The 19862-nt window shown below is 45.6% G+C and overlaps 1 protein-coding gene across 6 annotated transcripts in view; it reads right to left on the bottom strand.

Moving 5' to 3' along the window:
- Positions 1-937: 937 nt before the first annotated feature.
- The window catches only part of rps6ka3b (ribosomal protein S6 kinase, polypeptide 3b), a 27556-nt gene continuing 8631 nt past the window's right edge, over positions 938-19862 (bottom strand). For 3 of the 6 annotated variants that reach the window (XM_077013412.1, XM_077013414.1, XM_077013416.1), the window contains 20 exons: positions 10596-10712; positions 10122-10203; positions 9208-9288; positions 8956-9035; positions 8753-8859; positions 8159-8196; positions 7454-7596; positions 7276-7346; positions 6482-6570; positions 6269-6333; positions 6039-6141; positions 5689-5810; positions 3923-4048; positions 3731-3820; positions 2889-3047; positions 2374-2535; positions 2215-2291; positions 1995-2112; positions 1619-1759; positions 938-1528 (listed from right to left, as the gene is read on the bottom strand). In XM_077013412.1, coding sequence (XP_076869527.1) covers positions 1406-1528; positions 1619-1759; positions 1995-2112; positions 2215-2291; positions 2374-2535; positions 2889-3047; positions 3731-3820; positions 3923-4048; positions 5689-5810; positions 6039-6141; positions 6269-6333; positions 6482-6570; positions 7276-7346; positions 7454-7596; positions 8159-8196; positions 8753-8859; positions 8956-9035; positions 9208-9288; positions 10122-10203; positions 10596-10712 — 2094 coding nt within the window. In that variant the 3' untranslated portion in view covers positions 938-1405. Of the gene's footprint in view, positions 1529-1618; positions 1760-1994; positions 2113-2214; positions 2292-2373; positions 2536-2888; positions 3048-3730; positions 3821-3922; positions 4049-5688; positions 5811-6038; positions 6142-6268; positions 6334-6481; positions 6571-7275; positions 7347-7453; positions 7597-8158; positions 8197-8752; positions 8860-8955; positions 9036-9207; positions 9289-10121; positions 10204-10595; positions 10713-11099; positions 11878-11989; positions 12466-17565; positions 17825-19862 lie in introns of those variants that run through there. The other 3 variants (XM_077013413.1, XM_077013415.1, XM_077013417.1) reach the window with 3 other exon arrangements.

Raw genomic sequence — 19862 nt, 5'->3', positions numbered from 1 at the left:
ATAATTTAAAGCAACTGTCCCATGCATTTATAAAAATAAACTGAATGCCAGTAGTTCTCCTTCAAAACCCACATAACGAGTGTATTTGGTTATGTGGGGTGGGGGGGGGGGGGGGGGGGGGGGGTGTTGTTGAGAAAAAAAAAACAACTTGTAGATCTTTCGTACCCCATATATATATATATATATATATATATATATATATATATATATATATATATATATATAATATGTGTGTATATATATTATTTTTTATATATAATCCATTGCTTTTTATAAACCTGAGTTCTCTGGGTATTTACAGTTCTGTGCTGTCTAGTTTGTATAAATCTGCTGGTCCTTTGTGCTCTGAACCTCTTACACAGATGGTCTGCAAAACCAATCTTGTAAGGCCAAACCTGTCTTGGGTGATGAATGCACATACAGCAGGGCTTTCATTTATCACACCCCATGCTCATGAGACCAACTCCCCGCCCCAGAGGTGACTAGTCCAAGTTCAGAGAAAAGTCCTGCCCAGAATTTTGTTCCAACCACCTGGCTTCACAAATGAACTCATCAGAAGCCTGAGTTAATTGGTTGGAATACAATTAAGTGATACAAATTTATGGCATGACTAAGTTTTTGGAAATTGATTTTGTACACCTCTTTGCCACACACTGAACCTTATACATGACCCCCGCCCCAGGGCTTTAACTTCTCAAGACCAGTGCATTATGGGCCACATGGAAGCTTGCGTGATGTCAGACAGACTATGTCAGAAAGAGTAGAGGAGTGAAGGATGAGAATTTCAAGGCTTTAGAAAATGTTAAGAGCAGTGCTAGTTAAGGGCTGGGGCAATAGACATCTATTATCACAGACTTATGAACCCAGACAAGTTCAGCTTGAAGACGGTACTGAAGCGTCTCCCAGAAGTATAAAGTTCATATTTGTAGATATCTGATGGCATTTCTTAATACAACTGTTTTATGTCTTCTTACAACTCACAGTTTCTTTTAATACAATAATGTCTTGCACTATCAGCATTATAAAAAGGTATGATGGTACAGTATTTTACAAGTTTATGTGCATTTATGAGTGTGTCTCATTTCCCAAAAATATTCCACAGAATGTTCCGGATGTTTTACTTGTGCCAAGTCCCAAGACACCAGTGATCGTACAAGCAAAACATGTTGGTCTTCTTACAGTAAGCAGACGAGGAAGAATTGCATTGTCCACCAGGGGTCAGTTGAGTCCATGCTTAGCATGCTGCCCTGAACGCAGCTGGTCTGAGGAGGCAAGCTCTGGTAGCGGGCAGGCGAGCGGGCAGGCATGTGGCCCGGCACAGGGCCTGGGCGTGTGGCCCGGCTGTGTGGCCACTTGCTGCCACATCTGTGGCTGGATGTGGGGGGGGGGGGACGACGACGACGGCTCAGAGGGCCGTGGACGTCAGTTTCTTCACTCCCCGACGCTGGGCAAGAGTTGAGCAGCCCACTGGTTCCAGCATAGGGGGGACATTCCTGTTGAGGGCTGAGTATGTAGCAGCCATGGCACCCTGCAGATGGACAGAGAGGCCATGTCAGACAGGACTAAAGGTCACTGCACTTGGGAGATTTTCTTGTAAATGTTGTGGACAGCACGGTACCTTAACGAGATGAGGAGCGTCCTGTCGGTTGAGCTGGTATTTTGGTAGCTGATCTCTGTGAATAATCCAGGGATGCCTTAACACTTGTGCAGCTGTTAATCTCTGATGAGGATCTACATGCAACATTTTCGAAACCAGGTCCTGTGGGCGACATTAACACATTAAAAAGTGCCAGTAGCACCAAGTTCTCAGCTGCTGCAGTATTCAAAATTAATGTCAGGAATTCACACAAGGCAATTTGAGATTACTTTCGTTGATTTTCTTTAAGTTATTGTTAAAAGATGTGCTGATTTCACATGTCCCTTGAAAAGTTTATTTACCTTTTTAAAAAATATATAATTTAGACATAAAGGCTTTTAAATAACAGCAGAGTCACCTTGGCCTCCAAGGAGACCGAGTTCCAATATCCACCCGTGAGAGAAAACTTCCCGCTGCCAATCCTAGCCAGGATCTCTTCCGGTGTGTCTTCAGGACCATTCGCAAATGGAGTGAACCTGTAAAATGGCGCCATGTCAGCTGGACAACACTCAACGTTTCCAAACCTAAACAGTAGTTTAATTGGTTCTTAATGCCACACTAGTGCTTCTGGTTTTTACCCTGTGAGCATTGTGTATAGAAGGACACCCAGGCTCCAGATATCACAAGCAGCATCGTAACCTTGCTTCTTCAGCACCTGAAGAGCAAAAGAACCCGTTTTAGTTTGACTGCTAACACCCGCACAAGCCTGACTTGAACATGAGGCCAGTAATGTGTACCTCAGGGGCCACAAAGTTAGCAGTGTAGCAGGGGGTCATCAGCAGGCCATTCTCTGCCCTCAGCTGTTTGGCAAACCCAAAGTCGCAGATCCGGATGGACTCTGGGTTGCCTGACTCGTCTACATAGAGAATGTTACTGGGCTTCAAATCTCTATGGACCACCTGAGGAATAGAACCAGCAACAGGATCGTGACATAAGGTGATAAATATTTAGGGCTCTCAAACACTTTCCATTAGGCTCTCGTTACAGCCACGGTAACAGGACCAAAGGTCCAAAGAGAGTTTCACTATGAATCACATTTCAGGTTCACTACTGTGTTGGCGCTTCGCTGAGGTTCTTACGACCTGCTTCGTTTAAACAGGAAATGGTTCTGACATTACGATTTGTATCTCCACATTCCGCTATGTTCAGATGCACCAGGTGTAGAACATGCATTTCTGAACATAATGCTCCTGTAGGTAGGATCCATTGTAATACTGGATATGTTTGATTATATATATATATATATATGTACCCCTTGTCCGTGCAGATACTCCACGGTTTTTGTGATGGTGTAGAGGACAGAGCTAGCCTCCCGCTCGGAGAAGAACTTCTGTCTGAGGATCTTATCCAACAGCTCCCCTCCCTTCAGTAGCTCAGTCACCAAGAACACTGAGCGGCCGTCGTCATACACCTGCATCACATCACACAGGGGGAAAAAAATCACTAAAGGAAAACGTTTTTAACCCACTGTGCTTTTCTCAACGCTCTCTGTGGCATTATGCTGTTTCCACCGCTGCTCCAGCTAGGGTGACATACATGCTCGCAATCAGAACGCCAGAGGGCCATACCATCACGCTCTCTAAGCACTGGTAGTCATAATGGTGTCCTGTAATTCGTCATCTATATCTGTGCTTGCCTACATCGTTTATTCAGGAAATGTGCATTAATAAATCCTGTAATGTGATCCAGAATGCAGCTCGGCTGAATGTGACCTTGAGTGTACACAAGAAACAACGAAATGCAAATCACAATTAGCTTAACCTTTACAAATGTACAGAGGTTTATCCGTTAGATGATGCGTAACATGAGCCCAAATTAATATAAATGATAACTAATCCGATATATTTGGATGTATGTATTCCATATTCCACAAGCACAGTAATTACTGGATCGCATTACAGGATTTTTGCACATGGAAATTGCACAAGAGCTTTGTTTGGGAAGAACCATAACAGCTTACTGTAAAGCATATAGTATTGACTCCCTCATATTGTAATTGCATTAACAGGACATGATAAACACAAAATGCTTTTCTGTAGTCTTTAAAATGGAAAGATGCGCCATTTCTTCCTCTGGGGCCTGAGACACACTCACATCTTTTAAGGTGATGATGTTGGGATGCTGGCCGTAGCGTAGCAAGATCTCCACCTCGTCCATCGGGTCTCTCTTGGCTTTGTTGATGATCTGGTTGTGGAGTGCAATGGGGTAAATGGTCACTGCGTTCCATCGAGGAAATACATAACTGGTTAGTCAATGCATTTATTTGTTACTCGGGGAAACTGTCACCTTGACGGCGTACTCCATGGCAGTACTTTTGTGAATGCAGCGCTTGCAGATGGAGTATGAGCCGACACCGATGTCCTCTCTCACCTCGTACGAGTCTCCGAACTGAGTTGTGTTTCTGTGGAGCTGCTACATTGGACAAAAACGCAGATACACGGGGCGTGAGAGTCTTCTGCACAGGCATGACCTGCTGACATAACAGCTCTGTTTGTGCAGAGCGCTACGTCTGGGGGCGGGTCACACACAGAATGTAGTGACAGCAAAAAACAGGCATGAAAATGGGTCAGGGGTTAAAAAGGTGAGAAGAGGGGGGGGCATGTGACGTCATGGGGATACGGCGACGGGGCGTTGACATGTGGGGGGGGGGGGGGGCGTTGACATGTGACGTCATGGGGATACGGCGACGGGGGGGGGGGGGGGGGTGGCTGCTGGTGTACGGGGGTACAACGACAGGTGATGCCAAATATTATGGAGCCCGTAAGGTGACATCATGTAAAAAATATAGGCTAATAATGCCTGGCCACGACTTACTAACGGGTGGTGAACGACTTACTAACGCGTGCGAACAAGATAATTAAGTATTACTTTATATAAAGCCAGGTTTACCTTCCTTGGGCAGTCAGTTCGCGAACATCCCTGGGATCTACTTGCTTTGCTGTGAAAAAATAAACTTTGTTGCCGCGTGTGAAAGGCGACATTAGTATCTCGTTCACATGCGTTAATAAGTTGTGGCCACGCGTTATTATTTTTTTTTTTACAAGATGTCACCTTACGGGCTCCGTAAAATATAGTAAAATCCATAAAAAAAATTTTTTTTTGACTGTCTTGTTGTCAGTGGATTCAATGTACGGAGACAGATCGTAAACGCGAGAAGCCGCTTTCGCCACTCCAGATGGCTCAGTCAAAACCATTACGTCTTAATGAACCAATAAATACCATCAGCGGCGAAAATTAGTGTAAAAATACATGTTATTTTCTAACATGGGCTAAGGGTAGACTCAAACGACAAGAGTTTACAATTTCATCTTCAACCTTTTCAGCCCTGGTGCGAATGTTATCACACGTCCCTGGATTCACCAGTTACAACTACAGACACACTAGAAAAAAATCTTGTTTCTTATTTTATGTCACCGTTAACTACACGGGGTTGACGCGAACTTAATAGGCTTATCTATCTACTTATTTATCACAAGAGCTTGTGGCTCTGACAGTGTTTCAACGCTGTAGCGAACGGCAGTAACTTTGTTTTACCGCAAAATATGAAAACGATCGAAACCATTAATAACCCAATTAAATCCACTGGGACATGTACGATCTGGTAAATGTAGTGGGAAATGTTCGCGCTTCTGCGTTGTCCCCGGTGTAGCACTAGGTCCTGCTTCTCGTCCCGCTTAGCAGTAAATGAATACCATGAAGAACGTTCGTATGATTGAAACGCTATTTGGCAATCTATGAAGGTTCTGGGCGGAAACTGCTCGCCACTGTCATTGAAATTGCCGATTTCGGAAGTGCTCTGTTTGCTTATTAAGTCGATATGATAATTACAATATATACATATAATCTCCCGACCACCCCCCCCCCCCCCCAACAAAAAACTCATCGGATCTACACGATTCACGTAGGTCACACTTTTCAACTTCAAAACGGCGAATTTCGCCGAAAGCTGACAGATTTTCATGCCTGAAAAAAGAACATAAAAACCACACTGCTGAGACGAGGAGGTGAAGACCCAATGGGAGGCTGTTGTGATGTATCATGTGTGCGTGTACCTGCACTATGGTGCTCATGTTGCTCTGCAGGGGTTGAATCTCCTCCTCTGAGCTGATGGCCACAAAGCTAAAACCTCTGAAGAGCTGATGAGCATTGGCACTAGGGGGCACACCTGGTGAATCTGTACACAACCCACACACCCCCTTAGAGCTCAAACGGAAACATCTTGTTTAACAACATATATATATATATATATATATATATATATATATATATATATATATATATATATATATCTTAAAGCTTATGAGTAATTAAGTTAATGTGCTCTGTCATCAATTTGTCTGAAGCAAAAATGTTCCTAATTTTCCATGTGGGACCCAGTGAAAAAAGACACTCTTAAAGAGACCTTTGGGAGTTTTAGCTGTGAATTCTGGGTCAAAGTAGAAGGTGTCATCAGGTCTCCCAGAGGCAGGTTTGAAGGGCGGCTGAATCTCTCTCCTAAATAATTTCTTGTGACAAAAAAAGCATGATACACATTAAAATTCAGCATGGAGTGGTGACAGTACTCGACAAATCACTCCAGTGTGGTAGATATAATATACACCCCCCCACACACACACACACACACACACTTACATTCCAGTCAATGGAAGCATAAAACTGGTGTCTCTTTATTTCTTCAACTCCATCTGGACCTGCACCTGCACAAACAATATCTGACTGCTTCAGACACAGAGTAACACTGACGTTAACATTTAATATGTGCAAGTTAACGTTTAACAATCAAATCACAGGAGAGCATGCCCACCGGTCAACCTGAGCGTGTGATGGAGGTGGTATCCTGCTTACCCAGCCGGTTGGAGGGGTTGCGTTTGAACAGGTTGCGAAGGAGGCTCTGAGCCTCCGAGCTGAGGAACGGAGGCATGCCCAGCTTGGCTCTGCAGGTGGTGAGAGGTCGGGCCAGAGTACAGCAGGGCACACGAGAAGAAAAGGATGTTTTGATTTTTTTAAAGTCACTTATTACCTCCTGTTGCTCAGAAAGACTCAATGAGTGCATGCAGAGGGATCGATAATGTGGAACAGTTCAAGTGGCCCTCCTGCCCACCCAGTCAGATGCACTTCTTTTATTAAAAAATACAGATCAACAACAAGAAGAAAAAACAAAAAAAAACCCAAATGCATTCTAAAGTGCTGGTCTTCAGTGCCAAGTGCCCCAGTGTCATGACGGTAGACAACCCTGCCCTTATGTATCTAGCCACGTTCCAGCTCTTGCCTCCCCTGCTACCCCTAGGCGCCAACACCCCCTGGTGTATCAGCCCCCCCTACTGCCCTGGGGGCAGTCTGGTAATGTCAGCAGTTACCCTACTGAAAGTTTTACGCACTGTGAGCTTATTCTAGCCGCCACAGGAGCTAAATTGGCATTTGGAACGACTTTGAGTTTACTGAAAATATATAGTAGGTTAAGTGCAGGCCACTAGCATGGTGTGGAGAACCATGACCACGTGTTCCATAACCGCCAGGGTTTCTGGTCCACTACTGCCTTTCAGCTGGGGTCTGGAGCTCAGCCACGTAAACTTTGAAAGCCATTTGAATGCAATACAGGTGAAAAAATAACTTTGGCAGTGAAGAGCCACAGAACTCACTTCAGAATCATGGTCATGGTCTCCTTGCGGTCCTTGCCTTGGAAAGGCAGTGTTCCCGTTAACATTTCATACTGGAGACAGAAGCACAACCATGGCTGGTGAAGAGCTTTTCTACAGCCTGCAGGGTTTCTAGAGCAGGAAAACAGAAGAGTCGGAGCAGGATGTCCGGCCCCCTCACCATTAGCACGCCGTATGACCACCAATCAGCGCTGTGCGTATGTCCCCTGCGGTTGACCACTTCAGGAGCCATGTACTCCACCGTCCCACAGAAAGAGTAGGCCTTGTTCTCATGGTCGATCGACTCTTTGCTGAGCCCAAAGTCTAAAACACAGTACAAGTATAATACTTGTATAAGTATAATTGCCATTATGACCATTTACACCTCTTTACAGGATATAGAACCTTACCAAATGTATTGAAATACCCCCCAATTTAACTGGGGGTAATTTATGACACCAGTGGAAAGTGCTGGAAAAACCTTAAGTACTGTGAGACCTTTTTAGGACAAAATCAGTATGTGCAGCATGGCTTTGCTGGCTAGAACTTCTTATTCATTAACAAAGAGGTGGATGACTATACAACCTTATATTATCAGTACTTGGTGAAGAGCCTTCAACACATTAACAAAGTTCTCCAGGCCAAAGGTGAACCTACAAGGTTACGCAGTGAAAACAAGGTGTTGAAGGATTGCAATCATCCGATCATTTTTTGGGATTAGAGTTGTTTCATCATGAGTCTCTTAGGTGAGGTCATGAAAGCAGACGCCTGCCAGCCCGTAGCTGCAGGGTTGCCTGTGATGCGGCAGACGTCCAGCAGGGCGGCGCCCACTGGGCCCAGTGCCACGCTCCTGAGAACGCAGGTGCAGAGGGATGGAATTACCCACCCGTCAGCTTGATGTGCCCGTCCTCGTCCAGCAGGATGCTGAAATCACAGAAATTTTCACAGCATCAGAAGGCCTGTCACCACATAGAGACGTGCACATTTTTGCTCTGTAATTATTTTAGCCAATTATATCTATGGAATAGCTATGGAGACATAATTCTGCAACTACATAGACAGGCATATAGACACCATTCACCTTGCCATCCTTTTTACACATATTAAAATTATTTAGGTTTGGCTTTGGTTGAAAGAGGATGTGTGTGTGTGTGTGTGTGTGTGTGAGAGAGAGAGAGAGAGAGAGAGAGAGAGAGAGAGAGAGAGAGAGAGAGAGAGGAGAGAGAGAGAGAGAGAGAGAGAGAGAGAGAGAGAGAGAGAGAGAGAGAGAGAGAGAGAGTGAGAGTGTAACGGATTAAGAGAAATTGGAACAGTAGCTACAGAATGCACCGACACCACCCTGGTTGACTTCAGACTGTCACAAATCAACCACAAGCCCAAGTGCTACCTTTATACTGACTGCTCATGTAACCAGACATTACCTAACCTCAGAGAGACAATACTGCTCTCCACGCTGGGCAAAGAAGCTACTATTTTGTACTTCTCTGGTTTGAGGTCTCTGTAGATGATTCCCAGTCCATGAAGGTGGTCCAGTGCCAACGCCAGCTCAGCCAAGTAGAACTTCACATCCTCCTCAGTGAACATCACCTGAGGAAGTAACAAGAGGTTGTGGAAAACCAAACACATTCAGACACACCTTGGGAACCAGAACTAAGTATACATGTATATGTTGTCTGCTTGGACCTCTTTTGACAAACGGGTGAAAAGGTCTCCTCCACGAAGGAAGTCCAGAATCAGATAAAGCTTTCCCTCAGTCTGGAACGCTGGTGATGGATTAAAAGAGACACAGGGAGAGAGAGACAGAGGGAGAGAGAGATAAAGAAATGGAGGGAAAGAGAAAAGAGAGAGAGTTAATTGGTTCATAAGGCTTTGTGGCACAAAAATAATGAGGGACATTAATCATTTCGAGTGGCTTAAGACCTGCAAGAGACTCACCATAGTGCAGCTTAACGATGAAGGGGTGGTTTACCTCCACCAAGATGTCCCTCTCCATCTTAGTCCTCACTCGATCCCGAACTGCCACACACACACACACACACAAAAGAGGCTTTTCTGCTAAATCACTACTAAACAGCAGCACACCCCTTCCCCACCCCCTTCTTGGGGTTTGGCATTCTGGCAGTATGCAATAACACAGATGGCACTGGACGACTAATTAAATAAAGGAGAGAGAAACAAGAGCAGAGGAGAGGGAGAGGGGGATCTGCGGTCCCTCCCAACGACCCCACGCCAATGGCCAAGGTTTGGCATCCAGTAGATGAGCACGCGTGGATGTGCACATACACACACACACACACACACACACACACACATACACACGTGTTATCAGTCCTCTCATTTCATAGTCAAGCTGGTGTTGAAGCTCAATTCTGAATGGATGCTCTCTGTGAGGCGAGTTCGTCCTACACGGACAATAGCAACACAGGAATGCTCGCTCTCACACCGAAATCAGCTCAACCTACGTGGCTTTTACAGAGTGAGAAAGGAATTCTCTGTAAACTTGATTATATGTTGAACTGACCTGCTGAAATAACTCAACCATCATGCATGACTCACATGCTGAAAACATCTTGTCAAAAGGCAAAGCGAATAAAAAAAAAAAACCCACGCCCCACACACACACACACACACACACACACACACACACACACACACACACACACACACACACACACACACATATTAAACCATTCATATATAAATGGTTCATATACATCATTCATCCTATATCTCAGCCAACAGCTGAAACCATGGGAATCAAATCTAAGCACAACACTGAGACGAGCTTCCTCTTTTCTAAGTTGGTTTCCTGTAGGTTCATTATTATGGCCAGAAGAACGTGCTCCTACCTTTCAGAGTGGCTTTCTTCAGCACCTTCATAGCGTAAAGCTGACCCGCATCTGGTCCTGTGATCTTCTTCACCAGAAACACCTGCATGAGTGAGACAGATGACAACAGCCAAACCTCCTTACAAAACAGCCTCTAAAGTAATCTTGCTATGTTTAGCCATTTTGTCCACTGTAAGACCCATTCTTTCTCTACCAGAAAGAACTGTTAGTCATCGCATTGGTCTTTTAAGTCTTGATGGTAACTATAGTGACCACACCCTGAGAGGCTACCAAATGTCATTTCAGTGATTATCTTCAGAAGAATGAAGGACTGTTCACATGAACAATTATGTTGCATTTGTGCATGTTGAGTCCTTTCATCTTTTTTGAGTGCCACTTGGCTTTTCTGACAGAGAGCACAACTACAAACACATCAGATAGGACACACACACACACACACACATGCAGGAACACATGCACACATCAGCAACACACCTTCCCAAAGGAGCCCTGCCCCAGGACTTTGCGGAGCTCAAACTGCCGTGGGTCAGCTTTCTCTGATCCCTCTTTAACAAGATGCGTGATGCTGATCTCCTTGACTGGCACATCGTCCTAAGAAAGGAGAGAGTGAGAAAGTGTGAGAGTGTGTGTGTGTGAGAGAGAGAGAGAGAGAGAGAGAGAGAGAGAGAGAGAGAGAGAGAGAGAGAGAGAAGTGAGAGTCAGAGTGTGAGAGAAGGAGTGTCAGTGAGTGAGAGATAGAGAAAGAGGGATATGGATGTTCACTTCCTCTAGTCCAATCATCACTAATATACATGACCGCGCCAATCAATCTGACAGCACATGAAAAAGAAATTTAATGGCGCATAATTAAATCTCCAATGACACTGAAAAAGGCAACACAGCAAAAGACAGAATCAAGTTTACAACCAAACAGGAATATCTCCAAGAGCCAAACAGCATTTATGCATCTGAGCATCTGAGCCACTGAGCATGACGCACCAGCCCGTGCTGGACTGTGTAAAAAAAAATCCCAAACACCATGAATACGAGTGCAGTCAGCCTTCGGTCCGTGCACCGCCCGGCTAAGAAACGGACGGAGAAGCTTCTCGATGAGTCCCAGACCCTCAGTCTCACCCCTGGCTCTACCCCGCGCTAACCCGCCGTCTCCCGGGTACGGACGGGGGTGCCAGGCCCGGCTCCATGGTGGGAGGAGAGGGGTCATGCCACAGTGGGCTCCAGAGGAGGACCTGACGGACGCCGGACCACTGGACGTGAGCAAGGGAGAAAGGGACAGAGAGGGAAACAGAGACAGAGAGAATGAGAGAAAGAGAGAGAAAGCTCCACAAAAGCCCATGTGACGGACAGCTTCCTACACGGTTGCCATGACACCACCCCCAATCCTCCTGCTCCATCACAGTATTAGTGGGCGGGGAGAAGGGTGACTAAAGAGCGGGCGCTTGGGCTCTCATTTAGTCCCTCGCTCTCTCTTTCTCTCTCATTCTCACTCTCTCTCTCTCTCTCCCTCTCTCTCTCTCGTTCTCGCAGTATGCGATGATGTCATGGCATGTTGGCGTGTTGACAGTGCGTCCTTCATCAAACCGTTGGAGGTGGGCCAGCACAGACCCCTCTGCACTAGTCATCATTCTTTCTACGCGCGCTCAGAGCCAAAGGAAAGCAACACTAAACCCTCAGACCAACGCAGACACCAAAGGACAGGCACGTGTTCGGGAACAAACACACAAACATTCGCTGCCAGCCAGTAAACACAGGACTAATCTTAAGAGTACCGACCTGAATTCTATAAAGAAAGGCACATCCGTTTGCCAAGGATTTCACATGACACCACATCACACACCCCTCACTTGCCCGTGTTCCACTGCCCCGGGTACCTGCAAGTCCCAGTGAGGGTCTGGATGCACAGAGGTCAGTGCTTCTTCCATGCCCCTGCAGCTCTGAGCCCCCCTGGACTCCTTCAGCGCGGCTGGCATGCTGCCATGGGGAGAGAGGCTCCCTCAGGCCCCGCAGAGTGACTCGATGGCCCCCGGAGCCGCTCCACGCCTCTTATGTCCGCACCACGGGCATGACGGACCGTCGCCTTTCCGACAGGGCTTACTTCAGTCCTGGTTGGTGGAGAGAGAGTCCAGGCTTGGAGGCCACGTTCCAGCTGCGGACCTCCAGCCGAGATGCTGAGCTGGACCGCCCTGGGTCCAGGAGCGTCCGTCTCTGTGGCTTTGGGCCGGAGCGGTATTGGAAGCGCGGAGGCTGCCTAGTGGGAATGATCCTGTGCCGTTTCTGAGGCTGTCCAGAAATACAGCACTCTTCATTTCACTCGGCAACTTCTATCTCAGAGGAACATCAGACCAATCGAGAGAGGTGGGAGGGAGCGAGGGAGGGAGAGAAAGAGAGAGAGAGAGAGGAGAGAGATATGCCATCGACCTGCACCATCCCGCCCCCACCAGCACCTCCCCCTCCTCTCACAACAGCATCATTCACGCCTCATCTTAATCATGCCAAGAATGGAAACCAACGCATCAGTACGAAAACGAGGTACGTACTGGTCCTACGGCTCAAAATGAGCTAATGTTAACTGATGCCACTTCAATGCTCTTTAAGTACAGACCTGTTCACTTCAGCTGTTATTAATGCCATTCAATACACGTACAATTAACTGTGCTTCAACCCAGAAATGTGGAAACAGATTTAGAACACTGACATTTTATTTGACCGTAACCTACACACGTCTTAACATCTAGAGATTACGTATCCAACAGACAGTGTTTAAGTCACCTAGACGCCCTAAAACAGTTCCCTGTCCATTTGTGGGGGTGCCGTCCGGTGAATTTGCTCTTGGTGGAAACGGCGAGTGCAAAAGTGTGTGTGTGTGTGTGTGTGCTGGTATTACAGAAGCTGTGACTCAGCCTGCAGATGGTGGCTATCCAGGATGTTCATGTCCCACCTCTTAATCACGGGATTAAAGAACACCTGTGAGCACACGTGCCAGCTCCAACAATTTTTTATTATTGTTGCTGTCACTCTGTTGTTCTCAAGGGTTCAAAATTATCCGGACTTCTCCCATTTTACAGCAGGTTTTTAAACTCCCTCAAATGGCATCATTTGATTGGCTAAATAAAGTTCCCTACTGCCTGTGATCATCTCTGGTATCTCATGGTCGCTTTGTGATTAGCCTGTACATTCTGATTCTAAACTTATTTTATATAATTGTCATATTTAATGACGGGTTGTCAGAAGAATACCAGATGCGAGGCGTTGCTTTATAGACAAGACGTTCTTTCTTTATTATCACGATAGCGCTTAAAGACAAAGAATGTATACAGACGAACAAAACAGGGATCGACTCAAAGACGATCAAACATCACAACATAGACTCACATTAAACACCTAGACATAAACGAGACGGGTGCAACGAATGAACACACACACACACACACGCAGAGCCGGAGTGGCTAATCGGGAGATTCGGGAGAATTCCCGATGGGCCGGCTCATGTCAATCTCTAGTTTGGGCCTATTTGGAGGGAAAAATAACTTTGGGCCGGATTTGGGCATGAAACTCCTGGGCTGAAAAAAGGGGCCCACTCTGGCCCTGCACACACGTAACCACACCCACAGGAAATACATATAATGGCATAACCAGACACAGAGTACACATACACACGCCCGAAGGGAGGGGTCAAGGGCTGTACCATGACATCACTACATGATATACACTACTCACAAAAAGTTTGGGATATTTGGCTTTTGGTTGAAATTTGTGGAAAACGTAAAAAGGTCACTCTACAGTGAATAACAGTGGTGGGTATACCCCAACAAAAAATGTCAATGTTAATTTTTCATGTGCTCTTGAGCATCAATTACAGTTTGACAACAATGTCTCGTGCTGTTTATATTGAGGTTCTGTGGTACAGTTACGAGTCATAAAGTGTAGGGCAGTTTTGTACTGACTAGATACACCTGCCCACACTAACACCACCACCACCACAAGCTCGTCTGGTGACTACAGTGGCTGATGCATAGCGCTCTCCTTGACGTCTCTGACATCGTTGGCAGGAAACTCCTCAGCTCAGTGTGAATCACCTTTCATCAGTGAACAGCGCTGGGGCCCACTGGTCCCTCATCCAACATAAATGCTCCCTGGCTAGGGCTGCAGCTATTGAGCATTTCAGTAATTGAGTACTCTACTGAAAAATGTATTCGATTAATCGAGTAATCGAATAAAACATAATTGTTTTAAAGCAATTAAAAATACAAAAGAGAAAACAAGACATTTCACTTAATAATGACTGACCAATCGGTTTCCTTTTTTAGATAAGTTATATTTTTAAATTCACAACATACATTCCCAAATTGTAAACGCAAATAGAAATAAATAAAACACAAAAAAGAAATGAATACAAGTAAATAAATTAAATTCAATTACTTTCAACTTAGAATTTCTTGTACCAAAACTATATCAGTATCATATTCTTTCCTGCTAAAGTAACTGCTAAGGTAAAGTAGCTCAGCTATCTTTAATTTATTTATTGTTTATCGTCTTAACTCCACAGCGCTGTTACATAATGCCTGTATTAAGTTATTAAGAACTTGTCTCCGTTGTACTAAACTAGCCACACATTCGACAGTATTGCTAAAAATCAGCACTGCACAAAGTTGTCGTTATGGTATTAAGGTACATTAATGTTAATCTCATTAATTTGTTGTAAATTAAATTTACATTGTCCCGGCTCCACCACTCCATTCCGGGTGTCTTCGGCCAAGATAGCGCAGCACATTCTTGTGCTGTTGTGGTAGGCAAGGACTGTGTTGCACCGAGTACATGTCACTGTATTGTTCTTGCTGTCGAACCTAAAATACTCCCATACTTTCCACATTTTCTGTCTTTTCCTATAGCCCTTTTCTTCACGTACATTGTCGCTCTTTTCCCTCGCTGCTTTCATTAACTAAAAACCTCAGCCGCGTGGGTGACGTAAGCGTGTTGCGCTACATTAAAATTAGTCAGTGTGAAATACTGTTTTAAAATAAACGATACTTCGAGGCACAGAAAATTACTCGATCACTTTTTGTAACTCCAATTACTCGAGTAATCGTTTCACCCCTATCCTTGGCCCATGCTAGATGATAACACCTATGTCTGGTGGTGTGGTCAGGTTCCCTTACTGGTCATCTAGCACGCAGACCACATTGATGTGAACAGTTTGAAATGGTCCGACATGATTCTTGGGTGCCGGCCACCTCCCTTAAATGTGCTTGGAGTTGTGTGGCATTCATCAGTCGGTTCTGCAGAGCACTGCTCACAATGACGCGGTCATGATGAGTGGGATGTGGCCAAAGGACGTCCTCTTCTACGCCTTTCTGTGACTCTTCCAGTCTCTCTGTATCTCTGTTACAACCTGCTGATGACACTCTGTGACACTAAACTCAGTGTCCACTTCCGTCTGAAAACATCCTGTTTTAAGCCTGACGAGGTACTCTTCATCAATTGTTAGGTGTCGTCTCATGATATCAAAATGTGAACAGCATGAAGAGGAGGACTGTTACCAATTCTAATTGAACCAGGAAATGTATTGGTTGATTCGCGCATCAAACACCTGAATTTTGCCATTGATCTCCTTGGTAGAGAACAGCAAGTTGTTCAAAAAAGTCCTTGAACACAGAACAGTTGGACATGTGCATTCAAAGGTTTAGAGAAGCTCACATTAAGTTCATCTGTAAAGGTCAGAGTGCATTTTAGGTTCATCCTGAAATTTCACCTGAAAGCCAAATATCCCTAACTTTTGGTAAGTAGTGTATATGTAATTTTTGGGTGTCAAATAAGTAATGTTCAACTTAAAATGCATTTGTTGCTGCCTTAGTATTTTGTAATTATTATACCTAAAATCTAACTAGAATGCAGACATCAAAAGTCTCTAAGCTGTTTGTTCTGTGGGCCGGCTGTCCAACCCCATGATTGGCCTTGGACGTTCTCCTAGTTTATGAGATGTTGAAGTTGGAAACGTGCCTTTGTTACAGGAAGTGCTGATGCTCTTAGTTGACTTGGCCCCCCCTCGCTGCGGGCCAAACAAGCAGAGATTATCAGCCTTCTCATCTTCAGCCACCCGACATATTCAGTCTTAGGGTTACACAATGCCAGAGGTTGGCTAAGGTATTCCAGTTCTGCCAGTGTGTGTGTGTGTGTGTGTGTGTGTGTGTGTGTGTGTGTGTGTGTGTGTGTGTGTGTGCGTGTGTGTGTTTGCCCGCATGAATAAAGCAAAGGAAGAGACATTTTGCATTCTAGGAACACGCTGTAATTCAGCACGTGCTGGAGCAGGACCGTGCTGGATCTAAGCCCGGAATCTTGTCTTTGAACTGGGCCGGGGGGAACCAGCTGTGGCCCTCAAGAGGCGCAAGGCCATCGAGCATGTGACCCCCTGTGTTCTGGGCTCCTCTCTCAGCAGAACTCTGAGGAGATTGGGTAATCCGGCAGTGAGAAGTGCTCTAATCCCACTGTGAGAACAATAATACTGCAGCAGCCCTGCTCACGCCCTCACTAACACACACCCTCACTAACACACGCCCTCACTAACACATGCCCTCACTAACACACACCCTAACACACGCCCTCACTAACACACACCCTCACTAACACAGGCCCTCACTAACACACACCCTCACTAACACACGCCCTCACTAACACATGCCCTCACTAACACACACCCTAACACACGCCCTCACTAACACACACCCTCACTAACACAGGCCCTCACTAACACACACCCTCACTAACACACGCCCTCACTAACACATGCCCTCACTAACACACACCCTAACACACGCCCTCACTAACACACACCCTCACTAACACAGGCCCTCACTAACACACACCCTCACTAACACACGCCCTCACTAACACATGCCCTCACTAACACACACCCTAACACACGCCCTCACTAACACAGGCCCTCACTAACACAGGCCCTCACTAACACACACCCTCACTAACACACACCAGAGTAACTTACCGCATTTAAACAGCAGTAGCTAAATTCAGGTTGAGAACACAGATTAAAAACATGAAATGTAAAATGTCACTGGAAATCCTAGTAATAAGAGAGACATCGTGGTTAAGTAACAAACACTGTAGATTTTGTTTTTTTCAGTTTTGCAATGTAAAGTTTACTTCAGCCTGTCAAGAACAGAACTACTGTTGGACTGATTGCAAGTCAGCAAAAAAAACTTGTCATCATCACTAAACATATTTTTGAAGTCACTACATTGCAAAGGTCATGTGGGAACAAACAAACAAAATGACAAGGAGAAACAAAGCCATCCACGCTGGAAGGGGATAATGAATCTCACTGACAGCCTAAGGCTCTGCACTTTTGCACAGTGACCCTGGCCACGGGCAAGAATTACAGGCTCTTTATCGCCACTGGCGGAAATCCGATCGCTGCCCGCGCAGACCTACTCACGTTGGGGTCGGGGAATCTAGGAGGCGCCCTGTGGAAGAGAGCGCGGAGAGCCTTCAGCGCGAGTGGCCCAGTGCAGGCCAGCGCCTCCCTGAAGAGCAGTGGCCAGCCGCTCCCAGCGCCCATGTTGCTGCCTGTTGCCTGCTGGAAGGACGGGCTCGGCAGGTCCGGGCTGGTGGGGCATGACTGGGAAGTGCCGGTGTGCCCTGCAGCATGCCTGTGGCTGTCTAAGCGGGGAAGCCCAGAGGCGGAGCCTGATCAGCTGCAACTGGCACCTGAAGGGGAGTGCCAACAGTTACCCACCGAGTAGGGGGTGGGGAGCAAGAGGCACGCTCGCACTCCCCCCGGGGGGCAACCACGCACCCCAGCAGCGGAACACACAACCCACCCACCTCATTTCTCATTCAGAGGGCAAACACCCAGCAATGCCCCGTACAGGCAGACTTAAAAATAAAGACAGTGCCCCTGGATGTCAGAGGATGTTGGGGATTTCTATTTGGAGTGTGTAATGACAGTTGTGTTTAGTGTGGATCTGGCGTGTTTATTTGTGCGTGTGAGTGAGATAGAGATGTAATATACTGGAACAGCTGTAAGCCTCCCAGACTCTAGATACGATTGTCGCAGCAGCTTGAGCTCAGGGGTCAACATGTGCAGAGGCTCTAAATGACTCAGTGAATTCACCCTTCTAACACTGACCCAGATTCCCCAGACCAGGCAACCAGGGAGCAGATTTCCATTTTGGTACTGAAACAGAGATCCGTTCTACAGCAGCACAGCGCCCAGCCCGGATCAGGTCATTAGAGGATACACATTTCCTCCTAACATCTCACATCGGCTTCATGTGAAAGTGATGCAGGGAAAAAAACTACATCCGAGATCCGCACGTTACATCACAAAATAATTCCATATGAGGCAACAAGGCGAGAGAGGGTGGCATCATTTATTCATACATTTCCTAGGGGTGGACAGGAAGATCAATTTAGCTAATCAATTATAAGTGAGCCAGTCTAATCATGTGATACGATCTCTGCCCGTAGTGGAGCTCTCCCCCTCCGGTGTGTCCGCTGATGGAAAGATTATGAATCATACCACTGTATCTAAAAATAGTTTTAAGAGGAGTGGAGATAAAAAAAAAAATTCAGGTCACATTGTCTGGGTATTGTCTGAAGTTTCAGAGTTTCCATAGTTCAAAGGAAAGAATTGAAATAATCAAACCCCCACATGATTATTTTAGAGGTCGAATCTAAAAAAATGAACTCTGCTTATCAACCTTGTCCTGACTTATATTTTGCAAGTTCCTGTTTCTGTCTGTGAAGGCCGTCCTCAGCCCCCTTTCTACGACCCTGTAAAAGTTAACGCCTTTAGGCAGACAACGACTCACATACAAAATGGAGGCCTAATATATACCAGTCAGAAAACAGAAAAAGGGTTTTTTTTTTTACTACAAGCTGTAGCACAACATAATGTTCCTCAAGATAGAAAGAGATGATGCAGCTTCCACCAAAACATCTGACTAGCACACTGGGTGTCTGGGAGGTTATCACCACCATATGAATGATTTAGTCAAGAATATGAAACAGCTAAATTATTCAGCTGTTCAACGACAGTCCGACAGCTTTATATATGTGTGAAGACACTTGATTAGAAATGACAAATTACAGCCTATACTTAGTCAATTTTAAGGGGAATTCTATGCAATATGTGTCTGCAAATTAACTTCACAATCCATTTTCACATTGACGATGCACTTTGAAGAAACAAGCAAAGGATGTGGTATGACTTTTGCACTTGGTGCTTGACACCAAGCCTTATATTACATGTCATGTTAATAGTACTATACACATGATCACAAAGATATACACATGTACTCACGTGACTCTCTGTGTCCCATCTGCCCTGTCGCAGTGATCTCTCTCTGTCCTGTGTCTTTAGTCTATTCATTAATTAAGAGCTTCACTGTGCTTCATCAACACTGAGTAGAGGTTCTTTGCACAGTGAGAGAGCGTGTCTCCCAATTACTGAGTATTACTAAATCACTGACATCTGATGCTAGAAGCATGCTAACATGCCCACAGATAGCTGGGCAACTTTGAGGAAAAAGAATGATCACAAAAACATAAGAGGTGTGATTGGATAATAGAAATGGGAGAAGAGGAGTGAAACAAAAGAAAAAGTAGAGTTAGGGACCAAGGCCAAGTTGTTGCAAGCGATCATTCTTATGGAAATGGACACACGAGCCCTTTGATGTGGTTCCCTGGCTCCAGACAACAGCTAACTAGAGAATCCACCATCCTGCCAGA

The sequence above is a fragment of the Brachyhypopomus gauderio genome, chromosome 7, assembly GCF_052324685.1.
Source record: "Brachyhypopomus gauderio isolate BG-103 chromosome 7, BGAUD_0.2, whole genome shotgun sequence".
Taxonomy (NCBI): domain Eukaryota; kingdom Metazoa; phylum Chordata; class Actinopteri; order Gymnotiformes; family Hypopomidae; genus Brachyhypopomus; species Brachyhypopomus gauderio.
The sequence above is the reverse complement of the archived record's forward strand: the minus strand, read 5'-3'. Positions and strand labels throughout refer to the sequence as shown.